Source organism: Lynx rufus, unplaced genomic scaffold, assembly GCF_022079265.1.
Source record: "Lynx rufus isolate CCGP_SWC_20201006 ecotype Redwood Valley unplaced genomic scaffold, mLynRuf1.p SCAF_4, whole genome shotgun sequence".
Taxonomy (NCBI): domain Eukaryota; kingdom Metazoa; phylum Chordata; class Mammalia; order Carnivora; family Felidae; genus Lynx; species Lynx rufus.
In genome coordinates, this window is record NW_025814856.1 from 78,255,328 (window position 1) to 78,279,516 (window position 24,189).

General features: G+C 40.6%; 1 protein-coding gene across 3 annotated transcripts in view; it reads right to left on the reverse strand.

Moving 5' to 3' along the window:
• Positions 1 to 24,189, reverse strand: part of PRKAR2B (protein kinase cAMP-dependent type II regulatory subunit beta) — a 103,824-nt gene that overhangs the window by 21,442 nt on the left and 58,193 nt on the right. For all 3 annotated transcript variants that reach the window (XM_047094814.1, XM_047094813.1, XM_047094812.1), the window contains exons 3-4: positions 15,408 to 15,460; positions 8,027 to 8,110 (exon numbers count right to left, since the gene is read on the reverse strand). In XM_047094814.1, the coding sequence (XP_046950770.1) occupies positions 8,027 to 8,110; positions 15,408 to 15,460 (137 nt within the window). The remainder of the gene's footprint in view (positions 1 to 8,026; positions 8,111 to 15,407; positions 15,461 to 24,189) is intronic.

The following is a 24,189-nucleotide window of genomic DNA, read 5'->3' on the forward strand; positions in this document are numbered from 1 at the left end:
AAAATGTTAATGTGTTTTCTTGATATGGCTTTATAATATATAAATGTTTCCAATTTAAACTTTTATAAATAGTGATACAAATAATTTTTTGAAAGAATATGGAACTTCCATAAATACAGATTATTGTTCAGTAAAAAAAAGAACTGGGCAGAACGCTGTGGGAAGTTTGCTGCCAACAAAATTTAAAAATAACACACTGATCTTTTACCTCTTTGCTTAGGTTTATTCCTAGGTATCTTAGGGTTTTTGGTGCAACTATAAATGGGATCAATTCCTTGATTTCTCTTTCTGCTGCTTCAGTATTGGCATAATGAAATGCAACATATTTCTGTACATTGATTTTATATCCTACAACTTTGATGAATTCATATATCAGTTCTAGTAATTTTTGGTGGAGTCTTCGGGGTTTTCTACCTAAAGGATCATGGTGTCTGAGAGTAGTCAAAGTTTGACCTCTTTCTTGCTGATTTAAATGCCTTTTATTTCTTTTTGCTGTCTGAATGCCAATGGTGAGAGTGAACATTCCTGTCTTGTTCTTGACCACAGAGGAAAAGCTCTCAGTTTTTCCCCATTGAGGATGATATTAGCTGTGGGTCTTTAATATTTGCATCAAAATCCTAGAGAACACAGGCAGCAATCTCTTTGACCTTGGCCATAGCAACTTCTTTCTAGACACATTGCCAGAGGCAAGGAAAACAAAAGCAAAAATTATCTACTGGGACTTGATCAATATAAAAAGCTTCTGCACAGCAAAGGAAGCAATCAACAAAACTAAAAGGCGGCCTATGGAATGGGAGAAGATATTTGCAAATGGCATACCAGATAAAGAGTTAGTATCTAAAATCTATAAAGAACTTATTAAACTCAACACCCAAAAAACAAATAATATTGTTAAAAAATGGGCATAAGATATGAACTGACAGTTTTTCAAAGAAGACATCCAGATGGCTAACAGACACAAAGAAAGATGTTCAACATCACTCATCATCAGGGAAATACAAAATCAAAACACAATGAGATACCACCTGACACCTGTCAGAAAGGCTAAAATTAACAAATGTTGCCAAGGATGTGGAGAAAGAGGAACCTTCTTACACTGTTGGTGGGAATGCAAACTGGTGCAGCCATTGTGGAAAACAGTATGGAGGTTCCTCAAAAAGTTAAAGATAGAACTACCCTAAGACCCAATAATTGCACTACTAGGTATTACCCAAAGGATACAAAAATACAAATTTGAAGGAGCACATGCAACCCAATGTTTATAGCAGCAGCATTATCAACAATAGCTAAATTATGGAAGGAACCCAAGTGTCCATCAACTAATGAATGGATAAAGAAGATGTGGTAAGTATGTATGTATGTGTGTGTGTGTGTGTGTGTATACACACACACACACACACACAATGGAATATTACTTCACCATCAAAAAGAATGAAATCATACCATTTGCAATGATGTGGATGGAGCTAGTATTATGCTAAGTGAAAAAAGTCAGTCAGAGAAAGACAAATACCATATGATTTCACTCACATGTGGAATTTAAGAAAGAAAACAGGGGCGCCTGGGTGGCTCAGTCAGTTAAGCATCCAACTCTTGGTTTTGGCTCAGTCATGATCCTATAGCTCATGAGTTCAAGCCCCACACTGGGCTCTGTGCTGACAGTGTAGAGCCTGCTTGGGATTTTCTGTCTCCCTCTCTCTCTGTCCCTCTTCTACTCTCTCTCTCTCTCTCTCAAAATAAATAAACTTATAATAATAATATTAATAACAGAAGGAAAAAAAGAGCGGGGAGCAGGGAAACAAACCATAAGAGACTCTTAAATATAGAGAACAAACTAAGGGTTGCTGGAGGGAAGTTGGCGGGAGTTGGGGGGGGATGGGCTAAATGGTTAATGGGCATTAAGGCAGGCACTTGTGATGAGCACTGAGTGTCATATGTAAGTAATAAATTACTAAATTCTATTCCTGAAACCAATTTTACCATATTAACTAACTAGAATTTAAATTAAAACTTGAAAAATACAAAAACAAAACAAAACAATGTACTGATCTATACATAGTATAACCCTAAAGAAATACCATGAGAACACTAAAAGAACATGGCTCCTGAGAAGCTGGGCTGCTGGAAGGCAGGGGTAGAAGGGGGATTTCCTTCCCTTGACTATTCTTTTATTCTTTTTTTAAATAAACGTTATTATTTATTTTGAGAGAGAGAGAGAGAGAGGAAGAGAGGTACATATGTGCAAGTGTGTGAGGGAGGGGCAGAGAGAGAGAGAGAACCCCAAGCAGGCTCTGTTCCGTCAGTGCAGAAACCAATGTGCAGTTCAATCTCAGGAACCACAAGATCCAGACCTGAGCTGAAACCAAGACCCAGAAGCTCCAACTGACTGAGCCATGCAGGCACCCCTCCTCTTTTGTTCTTTTTGAATTTTTATAAATTGAATATGCATGTGGACTTAAAATTTTTTTTTAATTTTTTTAATGTTTACTTTTGAGAGACAGAGAGCAGGGGAAGGGTGGAGAGAGGGAGACACAGAATCTGAAGCAGGCTCCAGGCTCTGAGCTGTGAGCACAGAGCCTGGCACGGGGCTCGAACCCACGGACTGTGAGATCATGGCCTGAGCCCAAGTCAGAAGCTCAACAGACTAAGCCATCCAGGTGCGCCTAAAAATTTTAATTAATAAAAAAGCCAAATTCTCCATTGAAACAGAGAACACACTACTGCATCTTCATGTGGGCTAAGAAAAGCTTCTGGAGGAATGATAGAGGTGGTCTGCAGGAAATGGTTTTCATCTCCCCACCCCCTAGTTCCTGTGTGAGCGCTGGCACCTACGTGGGAAAGAGCAGCCCCTGTGGAAGATGAAGCCAATGTGACAGTAAAACAGTGCTGTCTTGATGTGGTGCTAATTGGCCTCACAGGGACCATTTTATCCAAATGAGTTCATCAACCAGGCAACATATGGTCACCTATCAAAGTTATGAAGTTTGAGTAAATGGTTTACTAATATTTTGTTTTGCTTACTATTTATATTCCAAGTCTTTTAGGCCCGATGGAGAGGGAATATCAGCCTTATTGATTAGCTCTTTCTCTAAATGTCAAATGGGAGAGAAAGATGAAATACATTATTTGTTTTTGGTCATCTTGGAATGAGCTGCATGTTAGAACATTATAAAGCTTAGGAATTCACATACCGATAGAAAAGTAATTCCTGGTAAAATACAGAACAATCATTTCTTCTAGAACTTCTCAATGTGACAGGTGTCTGTTCTAATCAATCAAAATGCACTTTCCCCATCATTATGCACAGAGTGAAAAGAACTTAGGAAATATTTAATATGCAGAGGTTTTCCCAGTGACTGACAACCACAGTAGGAAATCTACAGCTTATTCTTTGGAACGCAGACCCATGACTGTGCTTGGTGAAAGGTCTCTGACTCACTTCAAAAATAACAATTTACTCTCCATTAATGAAAGAACCTATCAGAGAGCCTAGGAAAATTATTTCAGTTTGTCTCAAATTAGAAATATTGCAGAAGAAAAATGGCCTACTGAGTCGAGCACTGAAATATTCATGAAAAGGATATCTTCAAAGAGATTCATAATTACAAATGCTGTGCTCAATGTATGCATACACAGCACTCCCAGGAAAAAAACGTTCGGAGGCCAAGGAGGTGCAAGATTTCCAAGCTACACAATGACTTCAGGGAATTGAGATGAGATGCTAGATACAAAGCCTAGATCATTCTTCTTATAAGTGAGTAATTACTGCCCCCCCTTTCCTCCTCCAAATTTTCCCATTTCAGAAAAAGGTACCAGCTCATGGTCATTCCAGCGGAGACACTGGGAGGAAGACGTCCTAGACCCTGTGCATCAGGTCACAAATCATCCAGTCCCTAAAAAGTGCCAGCTTCTGCTAATCCTGAATATTTTATGAAACCACCCCTCTTCCCTAAGTCCCTTTTCCCACTTTTCTACCCTCTACCCTGCCACCACAGTGACGTCACACACATTCGATTACTACTTTTGCTGAAAGTATTTCAAGTGTGACTTCCCACTGCCTTCAATAGGCAGTCAATGCTGCAGGGTGGAGGTCAAGAACAGTCCTTTGTGACACACCGTGTGCGCGCGCGCACACACACACACACACACACATACACCCTATGCTCCCTCCACTGGGTGTCCTCTGCTCCAGGCTCCAGTGAGAACACTCCCTTTTCTTCCCCTGCCAAGTTCCTATTCTACTCATTTTCTGAGGCTCAGCTCAGGTGGCCTCCCCAGCTTCCTGAAACCTCAGGGGGGCTGAGAGACCCTCACCCTCTCACAGTGTCCTGACTACATTACAGCATTTCCCATGTTTTACCAAATTGCTTGGTGTGGGTATTTGGATCCCCCATCAAATCTTAAGTTCCAAGAGGACAAGAACCATGCATTTCTGTGGCATCCAACACTTTATACAGGTTTTGGAGCACAGTATGTGGGCACGGCATCAAACTGAAGGGCGCTGTTTTATAAGCAGGTTATAGGAGTCAAATATGTCATTCAATGTAAATGCATTTGGGTTACTGTAAAAAAAAATGTGTATCATGAGAAACCAGAACACTGTTCAAGACCATAAGCTTAACCTAAAATCTTCAAACTGTCATGTTTGGGGAGGTTTTTTTAATTCCAGGTGGTAATTTGTTGAGAAACATACATTTTTACTCATCTATATTTTGCATCATTCCCAGAAAGATCTGAGATAGTAGGGAAATAAATCAAGACAGTTCAGGTTCAAATTAAAAAAAAAAATCTTTTGGAAGCAACTATGTAAATACATTTGCTTCTTCCCTATAAAATATTCAATAATGGTAATTTATGAATTTGCTAATTTTGTGAAGCGGCTTTTTCTTGTTTTTTTCCCTCCCCTATGAACTGGCCTTTGAAAAATATATACATATTGAAGACCTTCATCAAAGAAGCAAAAGAAGGCTACAAAAAATTACTGTTTATAAAAATAATCACTTTAATTAAATAAAGATGCTCCTTGCCAGAATCTACTAGTAATAGCTTTTAAAAAATTATTTTAAATGCAATTTAATTATTTTATTTATTAAAAAAATTTTTTAGATTTTTTTTTAAACATTTATTTATTCTTGAGAGACAGAGCATGAGCAGGGGAGGGGCAGAGAGAGAGCGAGACACAGAATATGGAAGCAGGCTTCAGGCTCCGGAGCTGTCAGCACCAAGCCTGACACGGGGCTCGAACTCACGAATCGCAAGATCATGACCTAGGCCAAAGTTGGACGCTTAACCGACCGAGCCACCCAGGCGCCCGTATTTAAAATTTTTTTTAATGTTTATTTATTTTTGGGAGAGAAAGAGAGACAGAGCATGAGCGGGGGAGGAGCAGAGAGAGAGGGAGACACAGAATCTGAAGTGGGCTCTAGGCTCTGAGCTGTCAGAACAGAGCCCGACATGGGGCTCGAACCCACAAACCATGGGATCATGACCTGAGCTGGAGTCAGACGCTTAACCGACTGAGCCACCCAGGTACCCCAAATTTAATTATTTTAAATGCACTTTTTACAGGGCTTTAAAAGAGTTAAAGCTGAAATGGCAAGAAAAATCAATTTAGAGGACAGAACAGAATAGGAAGCATTCCCGGAAAACATGCCTAACAGCTATTTCACTCCCATCTGTTTATCACTTCGTGTACAGGCACCTGAATAGCAATGTCTAGTCATTGCTGATGCATTAAAATGTGGGTTCAATTCAATAGGAAAGTATGCAAACAAAATAACAGGCGGGAGTGCCAAAAACCTGAACTAGAGCATTTTTACATCTGGCCCTAGTGCCTGCTCCTGGAAGCATGGCTGTGGGCCAGGACCATCAGCCTCACCTGGGAGCTGGTGAGAAATGCAGTCTCTCAGGCTCCATGACAGACCTACTGAACGAGAGACCCTGCATTTTTCACCAGATCCTCTGATGATTTATAGGCGCAGCAGAGCGTGAGAAGCACTGTTTTTGGTGAGCTCTGAAATCCTACCATGTAAAGTTCTAGTTGAAAAATAAAGAATCTGTTTAGCTGAAGGGAAAAACTGAGGATTAACTTTACAGCTGTCTTCCACATGTACCTGAAGGGCAAGAGTTAAATACTAAATTAGTTTAATTCCAATGCCCACCCCCATACACACACAAAGTTGTATCTTTCCACTGGTAATTATTTGGACTCGCACTGGTGGACGATCAATAGAAATCACATAGTTTAGGGGTGACTGGTTGGCTCAGTCGGTTGAGCATCCGACTTCGGCTCAGGTCATGACCTATCTCATGGTTTGTGGGTTCGAGCCCCATGTCAGGCGATGTGCTGACAGCTCAGAGCCTGGAGCCTGTTTCAGATTCTGTGTCTCCCTCTCTCTGCCTCTCCCCCGCTTGCACTCTTTCTCTCAAAATTAAACATTAAAAAAAACAAAGAAAGAAATTACATAGTTTAAGTATCTTTTATTTCACAGAATCATTATCATTCTAGATAAATGAAATATGTGATTATTTGGAAGCCCATCAAAATTTCACAAATTCCCATTAGTCACTTATTCTATCTGTAATTTAATACTACAAGAAAATGTTTCCATTTCTAAACTGAATTCCTATATTTTTCTATCTTAATTTCATTTCTTAATTTTTCATTATTAAACAACCAACACCCCCATTCTTTAGAGCTCACAGTTTTGCAAACTCAGAATTCTAGAGGACTTGAGTCAAATTGGACAAGAACTTGTATGTAATGTGTGGTCCTAAAACAATATCTCCAAAGTCACAAAGTAAAATCTGTGTTCCTGGAGGATGTGAAGACACATATGTGGTACTAGAAAAAAAGAATCTTTTTTTTAAATGTTTATTTATTTTTGAGAGAGAGAGAGAGAGAGAGAGAGAGAGAGAGAGAGAGACAGCAAGTGCAAGTGGAGGAGGGGCAGAGAAAGAGGGAGACAGAGGATCTGAAGTGGGCTCCGTGCTGACAGCAGAGAGCCCGATGTGGGGCTCGAACCCACGAACCATGAGATCATGACTTGAGCCGAAGGCAGACATGTAAGCGACCTAGCCACCCAGGTACCGCAAAACAAAGGATTTTTAAAAAATGTTGCAGGTGTCATATGACCCAGTATAGAAGATTTGGTATAATGCAGTCCCTTCCTCTTTATAAAAATGGCCTTTAGAAGACCTTATCTTTAAAAGAATAGGTGTTAATTTAATGCTTTCTTCTCCAGGACATCAATCTGAAAACTATAAAATGCTGCGTTTGACCAACAAAGAAAAGTTGAGGTAAGCTACAAGAGTTGACTCATTTCCCACATTTGGATCATGGCAGCAGGATCATGGCAACCCAAAGGACCACAGAGCAGTGAAGAGGCATAATCTGTGATGAAGGAAAAGAACAATTAAGTCAGAATTCAGGGCAAAACACTGAAAGAGGGTATTCTAGAAAATCACCCAGAACCAAAGACCAGAGATTTCGAAATCCTTACCAAAAAAAAAAAAAAAAAAAAGAAAGAAAGAAAGAAAGAAATCCCCCTCCTTTGAGGCCAAGTAAAATGTTACCTTTAAAATACGTATAACAGACAAGTCACACATTAAAATGTAATTACTATTACTAGCTGGTAAGAGAGGCAATCCACCACGGGCTCTGCACCATCCTGCACGTTCCTACTGGCTGTACAAAGAATGCAAGGTCCTACCTTCTCTTCATCTGGGCCATTTCTCAGGGCAATGTTTGTAACAAGTAACCGCGAGGGATGACATAATGTCTTCCCCAGACAAGGTGCAGGCAGGCCTGTGAACTCCTAGCTGTGACAACAGAGCACCTCTGAAGCCTGGGGTTGCTCTCCTAGAACACAACCCCACTATACACTCAGGCATCCACGGTGGGGCCTTTACATCATCCTGGGTGATGTTAGCTTGTAAAGAGGGTAAAATCTAAGACCCTACCCAGTTCTTCACTCTGACACAGGGAAAAAAAAAAAACATTTCTGGTTAGTGAGATTTGTCTTACCGGATCCAGGTTCTTAAATAGCAGAATGTCTTTGCAAGCCTCTTGCAATCGATTCCTTTGATCATCAGTTTTGGGATGTATAATCTAAAAGGACACCAAATTAACAAACAATTAGTCTACTCATCTTACTCGTAAGGGGTGAAATTTCCTAGCAGGATGTTGGAGGGAAGAATGGTCAGTGCTGAGGCTCACTTTAGGTGGCCAGACCTCAGCTAGCAGCTCACTAAGAAAGGTCAAGTAACAGAGCTGATATCTGGGAAGTGGTGCACATTCATCAATTCAGCACTGCAATGGTTTTCAAGAGTGTTTCCCCCAGATTAGCATATTCATTTGGTAAAAGTCTGTGATTGGCTCATCACTAAAGACCCCAAAGCTCCCAGCCAGTAGGAACACACAAAAGGGCAGCAGGTCAAAACAGCTACCTTGAAGATCTGCAGGCTGCCTTCGTTCTGTTTTAATATTCTTCTCAATAGCCTTCAATACTGTTTCACACTCTACCACTGAGTGCAATAGTCTTTCGGGATGTTGATCTTCCCTTTGAAACTTGATTGCCTCTAGAAGCTAATTAATTCTTACAAGTATATTGCATTAGATGTTAGATACATTTTTATGCACAATGTACCTAACTACCTGGACCAAAGAGTAATTTTCCCAAGGGACCAAGTCAATGCATGCCGCCATGCCTAGGGAGTGTGGATTTGAGGAAAAATGAATCCAACAGTCCTGGTGTGCTCAGTTTAGAATGAGCTCAAAGAAAACAAGTGAGGTATATTCTTCCTAAACTGTCATTCCAGAAAGGGGAAGACCAACAGAATGCCCTCTGGAAGTGTGGCCTGTCAACTCTCCAGAGTCCCTTTTGACTAGCAGAAGCCTCAACCAACTTGAACCAAAAGGCCCACTCTTTTGTGAACACCGGTAGTTTGTAACTATAAAATGAGTAGAGAGGCAAGAGACAGTCCTAAACACAGCAGGCATGGCATCATCCTGGACCCCGACACACCACCTTTTCCTATTCTAATGCTCAAAGAGTGGCTATGGCAGCTGATGAGCAGGTATCCCAGCCCTTCTGCCACTGGCCCTGCCATCAGCACAGCCACAACCAGGCAGGGGTGAGTTCTGTGCCCATGAATATACCAAAACTCACAATGGGAAATCAGAATCAGTGCTTCAGGCCAATCTCAGGTGGCTAAAAATTGATGAAAATCATAGGCCCAAGAGGAATAAAGGATATTTACAGTTATTCAGGCCTTCCTCATTTTATTTTCACCTTACTGCGCTTCACAGGTGTGTTTACAAATTGAAGGTGTGTGGTGACCCTGTGTTGAGAAAGTCTGTTGACACCATTTTTCCAACAGCATTTGCTCACTTTGTCTCTTTGGATTACATTTTGGTAATTCTTGGAATACTTCAAACCTTTTCATTATTACTGTATTTGTTGCGATGATCTGAGATCAGTTATTAGGATGTGCTGAAAGCTCAGATGATGGTTAGCATTTTTTTGCAAGAAAGTACATAATTAAATAAGACATGGATGTTGTTGTTTTAGACACAATGCTACTGTACATTTAAGAGACTGCAACAGAGTGTAAACATAACTTCTTTCTGCGCTGGGAAACCAAAAAGTTCATTTGAGTGGCTTTGCTGTAATACATGCTTTATTTCGGTAGTCTGAAACTGAACTCACAGTATCTCCAAGGTATGCCTGTCTGTGTAGCATTTATATACTCCTCAAAAGAGTATTAGCCAGTGGGAGAGGAAGTCATTGCATTTTTTCCCATATGGGTAAGATATAAGCAAACTTCACCTCAAACTAGATTCTAAGATGACATATGGACACAGAAAAAGCAGATCCTGGTGCCAACTAACTCACTACTTACAACACAAGAGATTTTTTAAATCTGGGCATTAAAAAAATTCATGCCAACCAAAATTCCTATCTCCCTACTTCAAATAAGGAAGGCTAACACAATAAAACAGTCACCTCTCACTTCACAAAATCCAACTAGATCTTCAACACTGAAACAATCATAAAATGTCTGCCTGCTGAGAAGCTCTGTCCTCAGAGAGAAAAAGTCAGGGATACCATGGCACCCTTGCTGAAATAACTTTCTAGGCCCAAGATGGAGGGATTCCTGCCCAGGGAGCAACGTCAGCAAACCACAATTTAAATAGCTTTCGTGTTCCCGTAAATACTCTGCTGCACCAGAAACATAGCATGGCCAAAAGCCATGCCACCCCGGGTTCTATACTTGTTTCCTTGTTCCTTATTCCTTATTCTACAAAAGCTGCCTGCCTTCCACCCCATCTTGAAGTTCCCTGGACCCTTGGGAACGGAGACCACCTCCTTCATGAAGTGCTGAGGTGTGACTGTATTACCCAAATTGTCTTCTTTAATCTTTCTTAGCACCACCTTGCACTTGATTTACTCTTGTAATGAATTTAAGTCTTTTGCCCCAACCATTCACTCTGTACGGAACCCCTCACACAACAGCAGTTTCCTTTTCTCTCTCTCCTACTACCTCCATTCTTATGAATTAACACTTCTAATTTTTTTTAATGTTTATTTATATTGAGAGAGAGAGAGAGAGAGAGCGAGCAGGGGAGGGGCAGAGAGAGAGGGAGACACAATTAGAAGCAGACTCCAGGCTCTGAGCTGTTAGCACAGAGCCCTATCTGGGGCTCGAACCCACGAACTACAAGATCGTGACCTAAGCCAAAGTCAGATGCTTACCAGATTGAGCCACCCAGATGCCCCAAGAACTAACACTTTTAAATCTTGGTTCTTAATCCTGCCACCACAGCTACTGTCTACTGCTTTCCGTTCTCCCTCTGTCCCTTCTCCCCACCATCACTCCTCTGTACCCAGAGTCTTTTTTATCTTTTACAACAGACCCTATATTAAAATCCTGCTCTATGCTCTGGAAAGCAGTCAGAAATCTGGTGAATCTTTGAGACTTTGGGTGCCTCCACCCTGTAACCAACTGCTCAAAAGATGTTCTCCCGCTTCTAAAGACTCTTTTTCTGTTGGGTTTGGTGTGATCCTACATGTAAGATCTGCATATGGAAAACTAAGGCTTCAGCAATACACCCAACTGTGACTTCTTCTTACTAGCAGCCACTTTATTTTTTAATTAAAATTTATTTCTGATTTCCGGATAAAAATCTTATTTTTTAAACAAATAATTGTAAAACAAAAAACCAAATAATTATATAGCATTTATTATGTGCCAGGCACTGGTTTCAGGGCTTTAAAAATAATAACTCATTTTATCCCAGTAACTGACCCCATGAAGCAGGTAGCAATTCATGCTGGGTAAAATAAGCCGACAGAAGAAGAAAACTACTGTATGATCTCCTATATTAAAATGAACTTGTCCCAAGTAATTTCTTCAATGTCAGAAAGTTCGGAGCTGCAGAGCTATGATTCATCCCAGGAAGGCTGGCTACAAAATTTATTCTCTAAACCAGGGTCAGCAAACTATGGCCTGAAGGCCAAATTCGTTTTGCATGGCCCCTAAGCTAAGAATGATTGGGATTAATAAAAATCAAAAGAATTCATACTTCCTGATACATCAAAATTAGATACAATTCAAATTCAAGTGTTATAAATATGGTTTTTTGGTTTTTTCTTTAAATAAGCTCTACACCTAACATGGGGCTCAAACTCATGACCCTAACCCTAACCCTAACCCTAACCCCAAGATCAAGAGTCACGTGCTCTACCGACTGAGCCAGGCAGGCACCCCCATAGATAAAGTTTTAACGGAACACAGCCACATTCATCCATTTATGTAGTGTCTATGGCTGTTTTCAAGCTACAAGAGCAGAGCAAGTAGCTTTGACAGAAACTGTATGGCCCCCAAAGCCTAAAATATTTATTATCTGAAAACAGTAAATTTTTCAGGAAAAAAAAAGGTTTACAGAAAAAGTTTGTCAACTTATCTAAATCTTGGGTGTCTTTCAACTAAATAATCAGAAAAACAATTCATAAAAAAATTATGTAGATGTTTTCTTTAAAGAAAACACTACAAATCTATTTTGGTAAAGCAAGAGATATCTGTACAAGATATTTTTTTATTTGTCCAGTCCATTCTTCACACAGAGCTGAAGGTAACGTTTAAAAAATTTAAATCTGAACACGTAGATGGATTCCATCACATTTACTGGGTATTAAATCTCCCTCCCTCCTCCCCCAGCCTCACCTGAACCGCTGTGGCCACACCTGCCTTGGCTGGGAACTATCACCTGCTCCCTGCTGAGACTGAGATCAACCCAAAAGGGGCTTCAGGGCTTTCGAGCAAGACTCTCCCCAGTCTCACATCAAGGAGGCCTTCTGCAACCACTCCATTTAATTAGGGACCTTGTCATGTGGGGTTGGTTTTGTTTTCATTACTAGACCCTGCTTCACTATCCTTTTAGTGCTCACACTTTGCAACTGTTCATTAATTTACTGGCTTGTTGTCTAATTCTGCTAGGAGACTCTAAGCCCCAAGATGGCAGGGATTTGTCCATGGTGCTCAGCAAGGAACATCCTAGCACCCCACCAGATATACAGAAGGCACCCCCACCCTCCAAATTCTGTGGAGTAACACAACAAAGAAATGTTCCACTGTTTTTTAAAAATTTTTATTTAAGTAATCTCTGTACCCAATGTGGAGTTTGAACTTGTGACCCCAAAATCAAGAGTTGCATGCTCTGCTAGAAATGATCTACTCTTAAACTTACCAGCTCTTCTCTACCAGAAGGGCTACATGTTAGATGTAAATAAAACTTGTATATTTTCATTTTTTTTTAAGTATTTAAAAAAATTTTTTTAATGTTTATTTACTTTGAGAGAGAGAGACAGAGAGACAGAGACAGACAGAGTGCAAGCAGGGGAGGGGAAGAGAAGAGAGAGAGAGGGAGACATAGAATCTGAGGCAGGCTCCAGGTTCTGAGGTGTCACCACAGAGCCCGACGCGGGGCTCAAACCCACGAACTCTGAGATCATGACCTGAGCCGAAGTCGGAAGCTTAACCGACTGAGCCACCCAGGCACCCCGATATTTTCATTTTTTTAAAGTAATCTCTATACCCAATGTGGGGCTCAAACTCACAACCAAGATCAAGAGACACACGCTCTACCTACTCAGCCAGCCAGGCACCCCTGTGTTTTCATTCATTAAAGGTAAAATCTAATTTGTGATTTTGCAACATCAATCTTAAGTGTTTAAATTTTTTTTGAATTCATATCAGAATAAATACTCATTTATACTAATCTGAGATTTAAGGATCTGCTGCATAGTCTGTGAAATAATACAAAACGTTCAAATGAAATGGTACCTTATCAAAATATACTATATATTTTCTTTACATTTTCCAATACCTGCTTAGAGCCAATTAATTTTGAAATCTGTCATAATCATTTCCAAGTGCTATGGTGCAGTTTGCCTTGTAGTATCTAAGACTGGAAAAACAGTGCAGTTTTTAGTAACATGTTTAAAGAACAGTCATTCTCTCCTAATGGAGAGAATCTGAAGCGCCTTATAATTATAACAAGTTAATTACAAACACACTGTTAAAAGTAATATGAAGGGTGTTACAGGGGATAACTCTAGCGGTAAATCCCCACCCATCGAGATTCCTCCTTCTCTAGGAACTGCCTTCACTTAAAAGTGGTGGCCAGTAGCTAAGTCTGCACCTCTTGTCCCTGGCCCCCTAGCTGGGTCCGTGAGAAACTCTCCCAGGGAAACTGGGTCTTTAAACTGAGAGACACAGCATAAAAGCAATTGGTAGCCAAGTCCCTTTCCAGAGCAGTAGTCTTAAGTCCTGAATCACTGCTATGGAGAGACCCCAGAGGTGGCCTGGCTCCTGTCTACCAGCTACGGCTTCGGTTTTTTGGGTTTTTTAATTCTTTCTGGAATTCTATGAGATTTCCAAGAATATATCCAGTAAATTTCCCCAATATATATATATATATATATATATATATATATATATATATATTTTTTTTTTTTTTTTAAATTTTTATCTCAATGTGATTGGGTTTTTTAATGTAGCCAAATGAGTCTTAACTGGTACCACCCCTCCCAAATAAGACTGTTAGGAATTAAGTGGAGTGTGACCCAGCCAACCACTTTACCTATCACGGATCAAATGGTAGCTATGAACAAGTGTAAAGATGTGTGTCCTCTTCAAAGTCACCCGTTATTGTTTCTGCTAGATACATAAATCAAGTACACGACGGGCAAGGCCTGGTTTTTCCACCTACATGAAGTGCTAACAATATGCCACACATTAGTAATGATACCTTAATCCTAAGAAAATATAATTTCAGGCCAGAATTTATAGACATTATCAAATTAATTTGAGTTCTGGTAGCAAACCGTGAGCTCCCCCCATGCTGGTGCTGGGAATCCCCACAGGTACAAGAATGAGATGGGATTTTCTTCAAGACCTTCTGTGTAACAGAGGCTCCTTGATCTTTCTACCCCTGGATTTTACATATATTTCAGGGAGCTTAATGATGTAATGACTTAGGGATATACTATTTGCTTTTCCATATTAAAACTCAATCTTATTTAAGTATTGTCAGAGCTACAGAAATAAATTTTTATTTTTTGAGGCCAAACAACAAATGGAGCTTTTGCCAAGTAAGTATGAAACAAAGACAGACAGGAAGGAAGGAAGGAAGGAAGGAAGGAAGGAAGGAAGGAAGGAAGGAAAGAAAGAAAAAAAAGAAAATCATTACTTTCCATTTTTCAGGCAGAGCAATCTCTTATATTTAGCTTACTTTTTACTAAATAAATAAAAGGTGAAGGGAGTGAAGGGACATAGCTTAAAAACTGCTTCAAACAAAACTGGACAAATTCTTACAAATAACATTACAGCCTTCAAGAAATCAGTTTCTGAGCAATCTATTAAGACTCATAATAGATTTTTAAAAGAACTTTTAAACTGACACATTAGATGTAATTTTACTGTGATTTTGTTTGTTTCAGAATAAGCTTCTGTTGTTATAAACTAGTAGGAACAAAAGGCTTTCCCCGGTATTTTTCTTTACTAGAAATACTATCAGAAAAAACAGCATTAACACTATGAGAAAGATAGCTAAAAAACATTTTTCATCACCAGGCCGTATTTGTGCAAAAAGAAATGAAACCACAACTGGTGTTTATGTTCATCTTTCCTTTTACCCAAACAAAAAGACTCTTTTTGGAAAAAAGTAATTCTATAGAACTTGAAGTAGAAGTAAAGCATCCAAGAGAAAACTAGGAAAAAGAAACAGTCAAAATACTTCCATTATGCCTTCTGTTGATCTATATGCCTGTTAACATCTTTTATTATTATATTCCTGATCCAATACAGGAGTATAATTTAAAATTAACTTATTAATTACATACCCTGGACTCTGCATCATCTTCTTCTTCATCAGGATTATAAGCTTCGGCACATACTATAAAAATAAAAATGGACATTTGATGTTTTTATCAAGAAACATGCTACAACAAATATACCTTAAAAAAATAAATGAACAAAAAGAGAACCATGGTATAAAACAACATTAATTCATTTCAGCCAGGGCAAGCAGTCTACACCCCAAAACCAATTTCTTATTTCAATTTATAAAAAATTGATTAAAATATAAAACAGTACTTTATTTTTTTTAATTTTTTAATTTTTTTAATGTTTATTTATTTATTTATTTTTTTTTTTTTTTGAGAGAGAGACAGAGCATGAGCAGGGGAGGGGCAGAGAGAGAGGGAGACACAGACTCTGAAGCAGGCTCCAGGCTCAGCACTGTCAGCACAGAGCCCGACGTGGAGCTCGAACCCACGAACCAGTAAAACAGTACTTTAAGACAATGACAATTGCTTTCTACTTTCTGTTACTCAAAGAAACATAGCTTCACCTGTTCCACCTTCATTTCCAAGCTCTAGAAATGCACAATATTTAAAAATTCCTCAAAGAGACACCAAAAAAAGTCTAAGTCTGCTATGAGATGATCAACTTAATTGTAGAGTTACGAGTACCTACCCTAAATTACTCATAACCCAGTCTTCCAAGGGCAAATATGATTAACGTGCTCATATTCCTTTCTAGTTTTTATTCTGAGTTGAGTTCATACTGTATATTCAGTTAATAGCTTGCTTTTTTCATTTAACACTGTAAGAATTGCATATGCCACTAGGAACATTTTGCAAAAATTGTTTTAAAGACTGCTGATTAATTATCATAAACTAACATTAACCACTCCCATAATGCTAGACACTTAGCTGGCTTCTATTAAAAGAAGCTTGCAATAAACCTCTTCATGCATAAATATTTGTCTACATTTCAGATTATGCTGTGGGAATTATTCCCAAACGTAATTTTTGGGGGCTAACAGGTATGACAATTTTTTAAGGCATACTTATTACCAAGCTTCCTTCCAGAGGGACTGTACCCATCTGCTGTCCCACAAAGAAGGTGTAAGACTTCTCTAAACTATACAACAGAATTGGACGTTACTGCTTAAAATCCTGCCTATGAAAAATTTATTTAAAATTTCAAAAATTATTTTGAATTTTAGGAGCACCTGTGTGGATCAGTCAGTTAAGCATCTGACTCTGGATTTTGGCTCAGGTCATGATCTCAGTTTGTGAGATACAGCACCGTGTTGGGCTCTGCACCGACAGCATGGAGCCTGCTTGGGATTCTCTCTCTCCTCTCCCTCGGCCCCCTCCTCCTCTCTCAAAATAAATAAATAAAAATTTATAAGTAAATAAACAAATATTATTTTGCATTTTAAACTATGTTCAAATGTTAATAAGCTGACTATATTTCTACCTTTGTCTTTATATATGAGGAATTTCTGTATGCATTTGGTTTTCTTTTTGATTTACACCAGTTTCTTAACACCACTGACCTATTTCTCACAGTCATTTTATCCAGTGTGATTTTTAAACTACAATTACAAAGTTTTCACAAGCTAGGCATATTTATTTATTTTTAATGTAGTGAGATCAAGGAAGAAAATTCCTCTATATGATTTAAACTCAACATTAAACATCCCCAAAATACCACTGGTTTTGAGCTTAGAAACTCCTTCTTTATTTACAAATCTAAAGATTTACCTCTCTTGCACTTTTTTAAAAGTAGATCTTTTTACATTTGCCCTTTAATTCATGTGGACCTTTATTCTGCTGTAGACGGGAGAAATTTAAAGAACAGAGGTTCAGTGAGCAGCTGACAAATGTCTTTCCAGAGGCCTCAGGAGTCTATCATCATTAGTACTACTACTGCCCTTATTATTAAAAAAATTTTTTTCCCAATGTTTATTTATTTTTGAGAGAGAGAGAGAGAGAGAGAGAGAGAGAGAGAGAGAGAGACAGTAGGGGAAGGACTGACAGAGAGGGAGACACCGAATCCGAAGCAGGCTCCAGGCTCCGAGCTGTCAGCACAGAGCCCGATGCAGGGCTCGAATCCACTAACTGTGAGATCATAACCTGAGCCTAAGTCTGATGCTTAACCGACTGAGCCACCCAGGCACCCCAACCGCCCTTATTATTATAAAACCTAACATGTGCTTTCTTTTCTCCAGGCATTACTCTATATACACCTTGGCCAGTGAGTGAATGATTTGTAACCAGGACCAATTCTGTCCCCAGAGGACATCTGGCAATGTCTGGAGATACTCTGATTGTCACAACTGGGGGGTGCTTAGGGGGAAGCTGCAGGCTACTGAGGGACGCCAAAGATACCAATAAACAAGCCACAACGCATGGGGCAGCTCCCCTTCCCCACAACCCACAATCACCTGGCTCAAGCTGTCAACAAGCTGTGGGTGAGGAACCCTGACTTAGTGTATATTTTCTCATTCAATCTCACAACAACCCTAAGGTAGGTTTTCTATCACCAATCGACAGATGAAAGGCTAGGGCACTAAGAGTTTATGTATCTTGGCCCAGATCACACATTTTAGTTCAACAGGACCAATACCTGATCACAGCATTCATTGTCTGGCTGACCCCAGAGCCCTTGTTCTTAACTAATGTTCTGCTCTGCACTTGACTCTGGTGAACTCACCAGCCTAATGCATGGACTTCAACCTTCTATCTCAGAAACTGAACAGAAGCGGGGGCCTGTCTCTCAGGGGCAAGCTCCCATTAAAACACCTCACTGATGCGTATCGCCAGAACACCAATTTAGTAACTCACCCCTGAATCAAGTATGGAGTCAGCATGACCAGCTCTCTCCCTGCAGGAAGACCATGGAAGAAGCCAAATCACAATTAAAAGGCTGCTCGATGAGAAAGAGCTAGAGGCAGAGAGTGTGTCTAATAAAATGAATGTTTAGTGGCATCAGTCTGGGACAGCTTGAGGCTTCCACAGACACCATACAGATGGTCCTGCTCTTGTGGCCTACACACTTTAATCCTGTTGGCTGCAACTCTTCCAAAAGCATGAGGACATCTACTTCTAAAGCTTGGCTCTGTAAACTTGTTTTCATAGATGACCAATCCCACAAGCAGGACTGCTACATAATAAGCAGGACTCAGTGCAAAATGAAAACACAGACCTGTTTTCCAAAATTAAGAATTTCAGGAGGGCAACAACAGAACATTAGACCAAACTCGGGGCCCTTGTAAATATGGGGCCCATGTGGTCAGCACTGCTAATGGGATCACATATTCAATGAGCTGGTATAGTAGGTAAATCCTTTAGTGTTGATCTTAAATTTTAATGCATAGAGGGCAATCTTAATTCTCTAAAATCTCTAAATTCCAATCCCCTAACCTCTGACAAAAATTATGAGTAAGAATCTACTATATTTCTAAATAGCTTATTAACTGTCCCAGTATTATTTGTTATTTAACACCCTTCTAATTTGTGATATCTACAGCATTGCTTATTTGTTTCTTGGCTGCCCATTTCCTTGAACCATTTACTGTGCCAATATTACAAGGATTTAGTTCTTGGCATTTATGTGCAACTGTTTCACTACATTACAGTTCATCTCCCTCCTCCTACAGCCAAATCAAAACACAGCACATGCAGTCTTGTACGCTGCCATGGTGTTTTCCATCCCCCAAATCTTTACTTATGCTGTTTCCTGGGACTGGAACTCCTTTCCAAGCCATCCTTTCTCTCCAGCCCCAACTAAAAAGTTAGACAAGAGGCACCCTCCTTAGAGCTAGTTTAGGAAAACCCATTGTGCACTCCCTTTGCCCTGACCCAATACCATGGGCAGAGATCACAGTTTTCACTTAACACTCTGTACTCTCCCAAAGGTGTTACTCTCTGCTCCCCCTTGAGGCTGGGACTTACAGCCCATCAGGAGCTAACTGTGCGCTCCTGTTCCCTCTCTAGTTCCCTAGCATGGACCTGGCATGCCACCTGGCTCAAGGCATACTTTTTTGAATGAATGACTGATTAATGAACAAACAAGCTTGCAAGGTCTTTGAGGGCAGAGATGATACCTTGTTTAAGTATCTCCTAATATTCTACCTGCATTATAGACTCTCCAACACAAGTAGAATAAATGAATGAATAAAAAGTTGTCCTTCATGGGGCGCCTGGGTGGCTCAGTTGGTTAAGCGTCTGACTTCAGTTCAGGTCATGACCTCACAGTTTGTGAGTTCAAGCCCCCCGTTGAGCTCTGTGCTGACAGCTCAGAGCCTGGAACTTGCTTTGGATTCTGTGTCTCCCTCTCTCTCTGCCCCTCCCCTGCTCACACTCTGTCTTTCTCTGTCTCTCAACAATAAATGTTTAAAAAAAGTTGTCCTTCTTTGCTAAAATGTCTAACACCATTTGTCCAAGAAATGGAAAACAGAAAGAAATGAGAACTTTTATCTGTTCACCAAGGGGCCTGGCACAGAGATTAGAAGCTCAGGAAATATATGTACAAGGAATGAATGGATGAAGGCTCTGTACCTGAAGGACCCTCAAACCAAAGCCTCCAGCTACTATGAGCTGTTTTGTATTCTTTGGAAAATGTATTTACCTTATCCCTCCTGGGAAATCTGAAATTGAGCCTGAAACTATATATTCTCTTCTTTGTGTGGCCATTACACAGTAGGAAGGGCCAGAGCCTTATTCTTTAAGTGAACCCTATATTGAGGCTTTCCTGCTATATTCACATTATCTATTTGGACATCTAGAATGATCTAAGAATTTAAGTTGATTCCCACATTGTACTGTGATATGCATGTATTACATAGCCAGTCACCTGTCATAGTTCGCAGGACAGAATAGGTAAGTGGGAACTATATTGACTCTGTACCTTCTGGGGCTTGGCCCTCAATCTTCTCATGTAAGACACACACACACACACACACACACACACACACACACACACACACCTGCACACAGTTAACCCGTGAACAATGAAGGGGTTAGGGAAGACAACCCCCATGCTGTTGAAAATCCACATATAACCTTTTTTTAAAGTAGACTTCATGCCCAGCACGGAGCCCAACATAGGACTTGAACTCACAACCCTGAGACCAAGATCAAGAGTTGGATGCTCAACCAACTGAGCCACCCAAGCGCCCCTAAAAAATCCACATATAACTTTGACTCTCTGAAAACTTTACAAGTAGCCTACGGTTGATTGGAAGCCTTACTGATAACATACACAGTTGATTAACCCACATTTGTATGTTATATGTGTTAGAAACTGTATTCTTATAACAAAGAAGGCTAGACAGAAGAAAATGTTATTAAGAACATCTTAAGGAACAGAAAATACATTTACAGTACTGTGATGCTGTACCAGGCTTACTGAAAAAAATCCATGTATAAGTGGATCTGAACAGTTCACACCTGTGTTATTCAAGGATCAACTGCAGTGACAGCCAAGGTTAAGGGATTTTTTTTCCCATCATGACACCAAATACATGTTGTTTCTCCCAACAGCACTCCTCTGACTCTCTGATACCAACTGGATTGTCTACCAATCCAATTTAATTGATACTTTCTACCTGAAGTTAGTGTCAGATGCCACAAGTCAAAGGGCTCAGTCTTGCAGGACCAACCCCACTTCAGATGCTGATCTCGATTCCCAGGCCACTAACCAGTTATAAATTGAGGGTTCTCATGACCACTCTGGTTCCATAATTCACTAGAATGAATCACAGAACTCAGGAAAGTGCCTTCCTTACTCTTACTGGTTTATTATAAAGGGAACAACTCAAGAACAGCCAATGGAAGAGATTCACAGGGCAAGGTATGGGGGAGGGGCAGAATCTCCAAGTGCTCTCTGGGTATGCCACCCTCCCAGCACTCTGATGTGTTCACCAATCTGGAAGCTCTCAACCCTGTCATCTACAGTTTCTTCTTCTTTTTTTTTTCCCTTTAATGTTTATTTTGAGAGACAGAGACACACACACACACACACACAGAGAGGGAGAGAGAGAGAGAGGGAGAGGGAGAGAGAGAGAGAGAGAGAGAGAGAGAGAGAGAGAGAATCCCAAGCAGGCTCCCTACTGTAAGCACAGAGCCCAACGTGGGGCTTGATCCCACAAACTGTGAGATCATGACCTGAGCCAAAACCAAGAGTTGGATGCTTAACCAACGAAGCCACCCAGGTGCTCCTTGTCATCTAGGGTTTTACTACACAGGCACAATTAATTAAATCACTGGCCGCCAGTGATTAACTCCATCTCCAGTCTCCTTCCCCTTCCCAAAGGTTGGGGTTAGGGCAGAAAAGTTCCAAGCTTCTAATCAAAGTTTGTTCTTTCTGGCAACCAGCCCCCATTCTCAAGCTATCGAGAAGCCCCTCAGCCAAGAGTCACTGCGTAGCAAATAAATTCCTATCACTCAGGAGATTCTAAGGGTTTGAGGAGCTCTGTGCCAGGGACTCAGGACAAAGACCAAGTACCCTTCTTATTCTACTGCACAAGGGATTACAGCACCTCCCAGGGGTTTTCACCCAGTGTCCACTGTACTTTGTTGGAAACGTATAAAAATTTGTTCAAACAGCTCTGCATCGGACTAGTTTATATAACCCGTGCTAGCTTGCTGCCTAACAAAGCATATAGCAGCCTGAACTCCGTGAGCCACTACACTGGGCCTCAGCACCTGGCACAGAGCCCTGCGCACAGTACACCTTCAATAGATATTTGTCAAAGGAGGAAAAAGCAAATGTGGCCTGTACAGAGAAACTGCATGGTTTAAAGGCATTTAACCTAGAAAAAAATCGATTCCTGTAAAATACATTAACGTTCACTTTTCCAGTGTTCTCAGTACAGTAAGATTTTAGCATATGTATTTAAATGATAATCAGCTTAAAATAAAGCTCTGATAAAAAGCACAGGTGCATTAGACAACAGAGTTCTGCTGCAATACGGTTAAACTTAGCTTATTGAAGTGGAAATGCCCTCCTACAAAGGGAAAAAAATTACCCTTACAAATACTAGTAAAAAGCAAGATTAGTTGGGGGAGAGCACAAAAAAACTACTGTTTTTGTGTGTGTGGGGGTAAAGCACATATATATACACAATACACAAACAGATATACAGTACATGAGTGGTATTAAAATTTCATTATGGAGGTGGGAGTGATGAGGGAAAGGAGCCTAAAAAGACTTTGGGGGAGAGACAAAAATAATAAAAAAGCACCTGGATAAGATGCACTATTTCCAGCCAAATAAAGGCACAGTGACAGTCAACGGACTCTCCCCCTCCCCCACCCACATTTCTACCCTGGTAGGGGTGGTGTCCATCTGCTCTGACACATCAGTGAAGATCCTAGCTTTGAATTCACGGAGCAAAGGCATTTGGACACATCTAACAATGGAGAAGCTCACATTTTGATCCCAAAACACGTTCAAGCAAAAGAACCCATCGGAATTTTTTTTTAAATTTTTTAAGTTCATTTTTTACTTATTTTGAGAGAGAGCAAGAGAGTGAGTGAGTGAGCACATGGGAGGGGCAGAGAGAGAGGGAGAGAGAGAATTCCAAGCCAGCTCCACACTGTCAGCACAAAGCTGGATGCAGGGCTCAAACCCATGAACCGTGAGCTCATGAGTCGGACGCTTAACCAACTTGAGCCACCCAGGCACCCTCCATTGGAATTCTTATTTATCATTAAAAAATATTTTGGGGGCGCCTGGGTGGCTCCGTTGGTTAAGCGTCGGACTTCAGCTCAGGTCATGATCTCCCAGCTTGAGTTCAAGCCCTGCATCGGGCTCTGCACTGACAGCTCAGAGCCTGGAGCCTGCTTCGAATTGTGTCTCCCTCTCTCTCTGCCCCTCCCCTGCTCATGCTCTGTCTCTGCCTCAAAAATAAATATTTTAAAAAATTAAAAAAAATTTTAATTGTGGAATTTGAGAGATGATGCAGAGGAAAAGAATGCTGTTGAAGCACAGGGGAAAACGAGTGAGCAGCTGCTTGGAGGACAGAGGAGGCTTCACAGAGAAAGAAGCCCCCTGGCAGTCAACAGGCAGTGGGAAGAAGTGGGAGAAAAGAGGAAACTGTTTGGTTCGGTGTGGCATTTCTAGCACTTAAAACAGTAGCTGGCACACAGTCAATGGGAACAAAGATGAGTGAGGAAATGAATAGGCATTTTAGTGGTGAGAAAAGTATGGTTTTCTTTCGATCTTAGACCTAGTGAAACTGCATTTGCCAGGGTAGGCTGGCTTATACTACAGTAACAAGCATTCCCAAAACGGAGTGACTGAAAACAAAAGTTTCCTTCTTGCTCACAGGATATGTCCATGGATATGGCCATATCCATGTCCCGTGGGTACTTTGCTCCCTGTCGTCTTTGTTGAAGGCTGCAGGCCGACAGAGCCTCCACCATTTGGAATGTCACCGGTCCCCAAGGCAGTGGCAAACTGCTCACTGGCTCCTGGTTCAAGACCCAGCACCCCAAAACATGGCACCTTATTTGGACTGCGTTAAGCCGAAAAAGTCTGACAAAACGGCATGAGCAATAAGGTCACTCTGACCTCCCCCACATTGCCCTTTTCCCCTGAAATCTCCCAGGTGAAAAATACCTTTCCTGTACCAGGAGGAAGGGAGACACCCATCCTTATGAAAGACAAGGAAGTTAGGGCCAAGAAGGCTGTATAAACAACCCTTGTTGGGACACCAGGGTGGCTCAGTCAGTTAATAGACTGACTTTGGCTCAGATCATGATCTCTGGGTTTTTGAGTTCAGCCCCGCGATGGGCTCTGTGCTGACAGCTCAGGGCCTGGAGC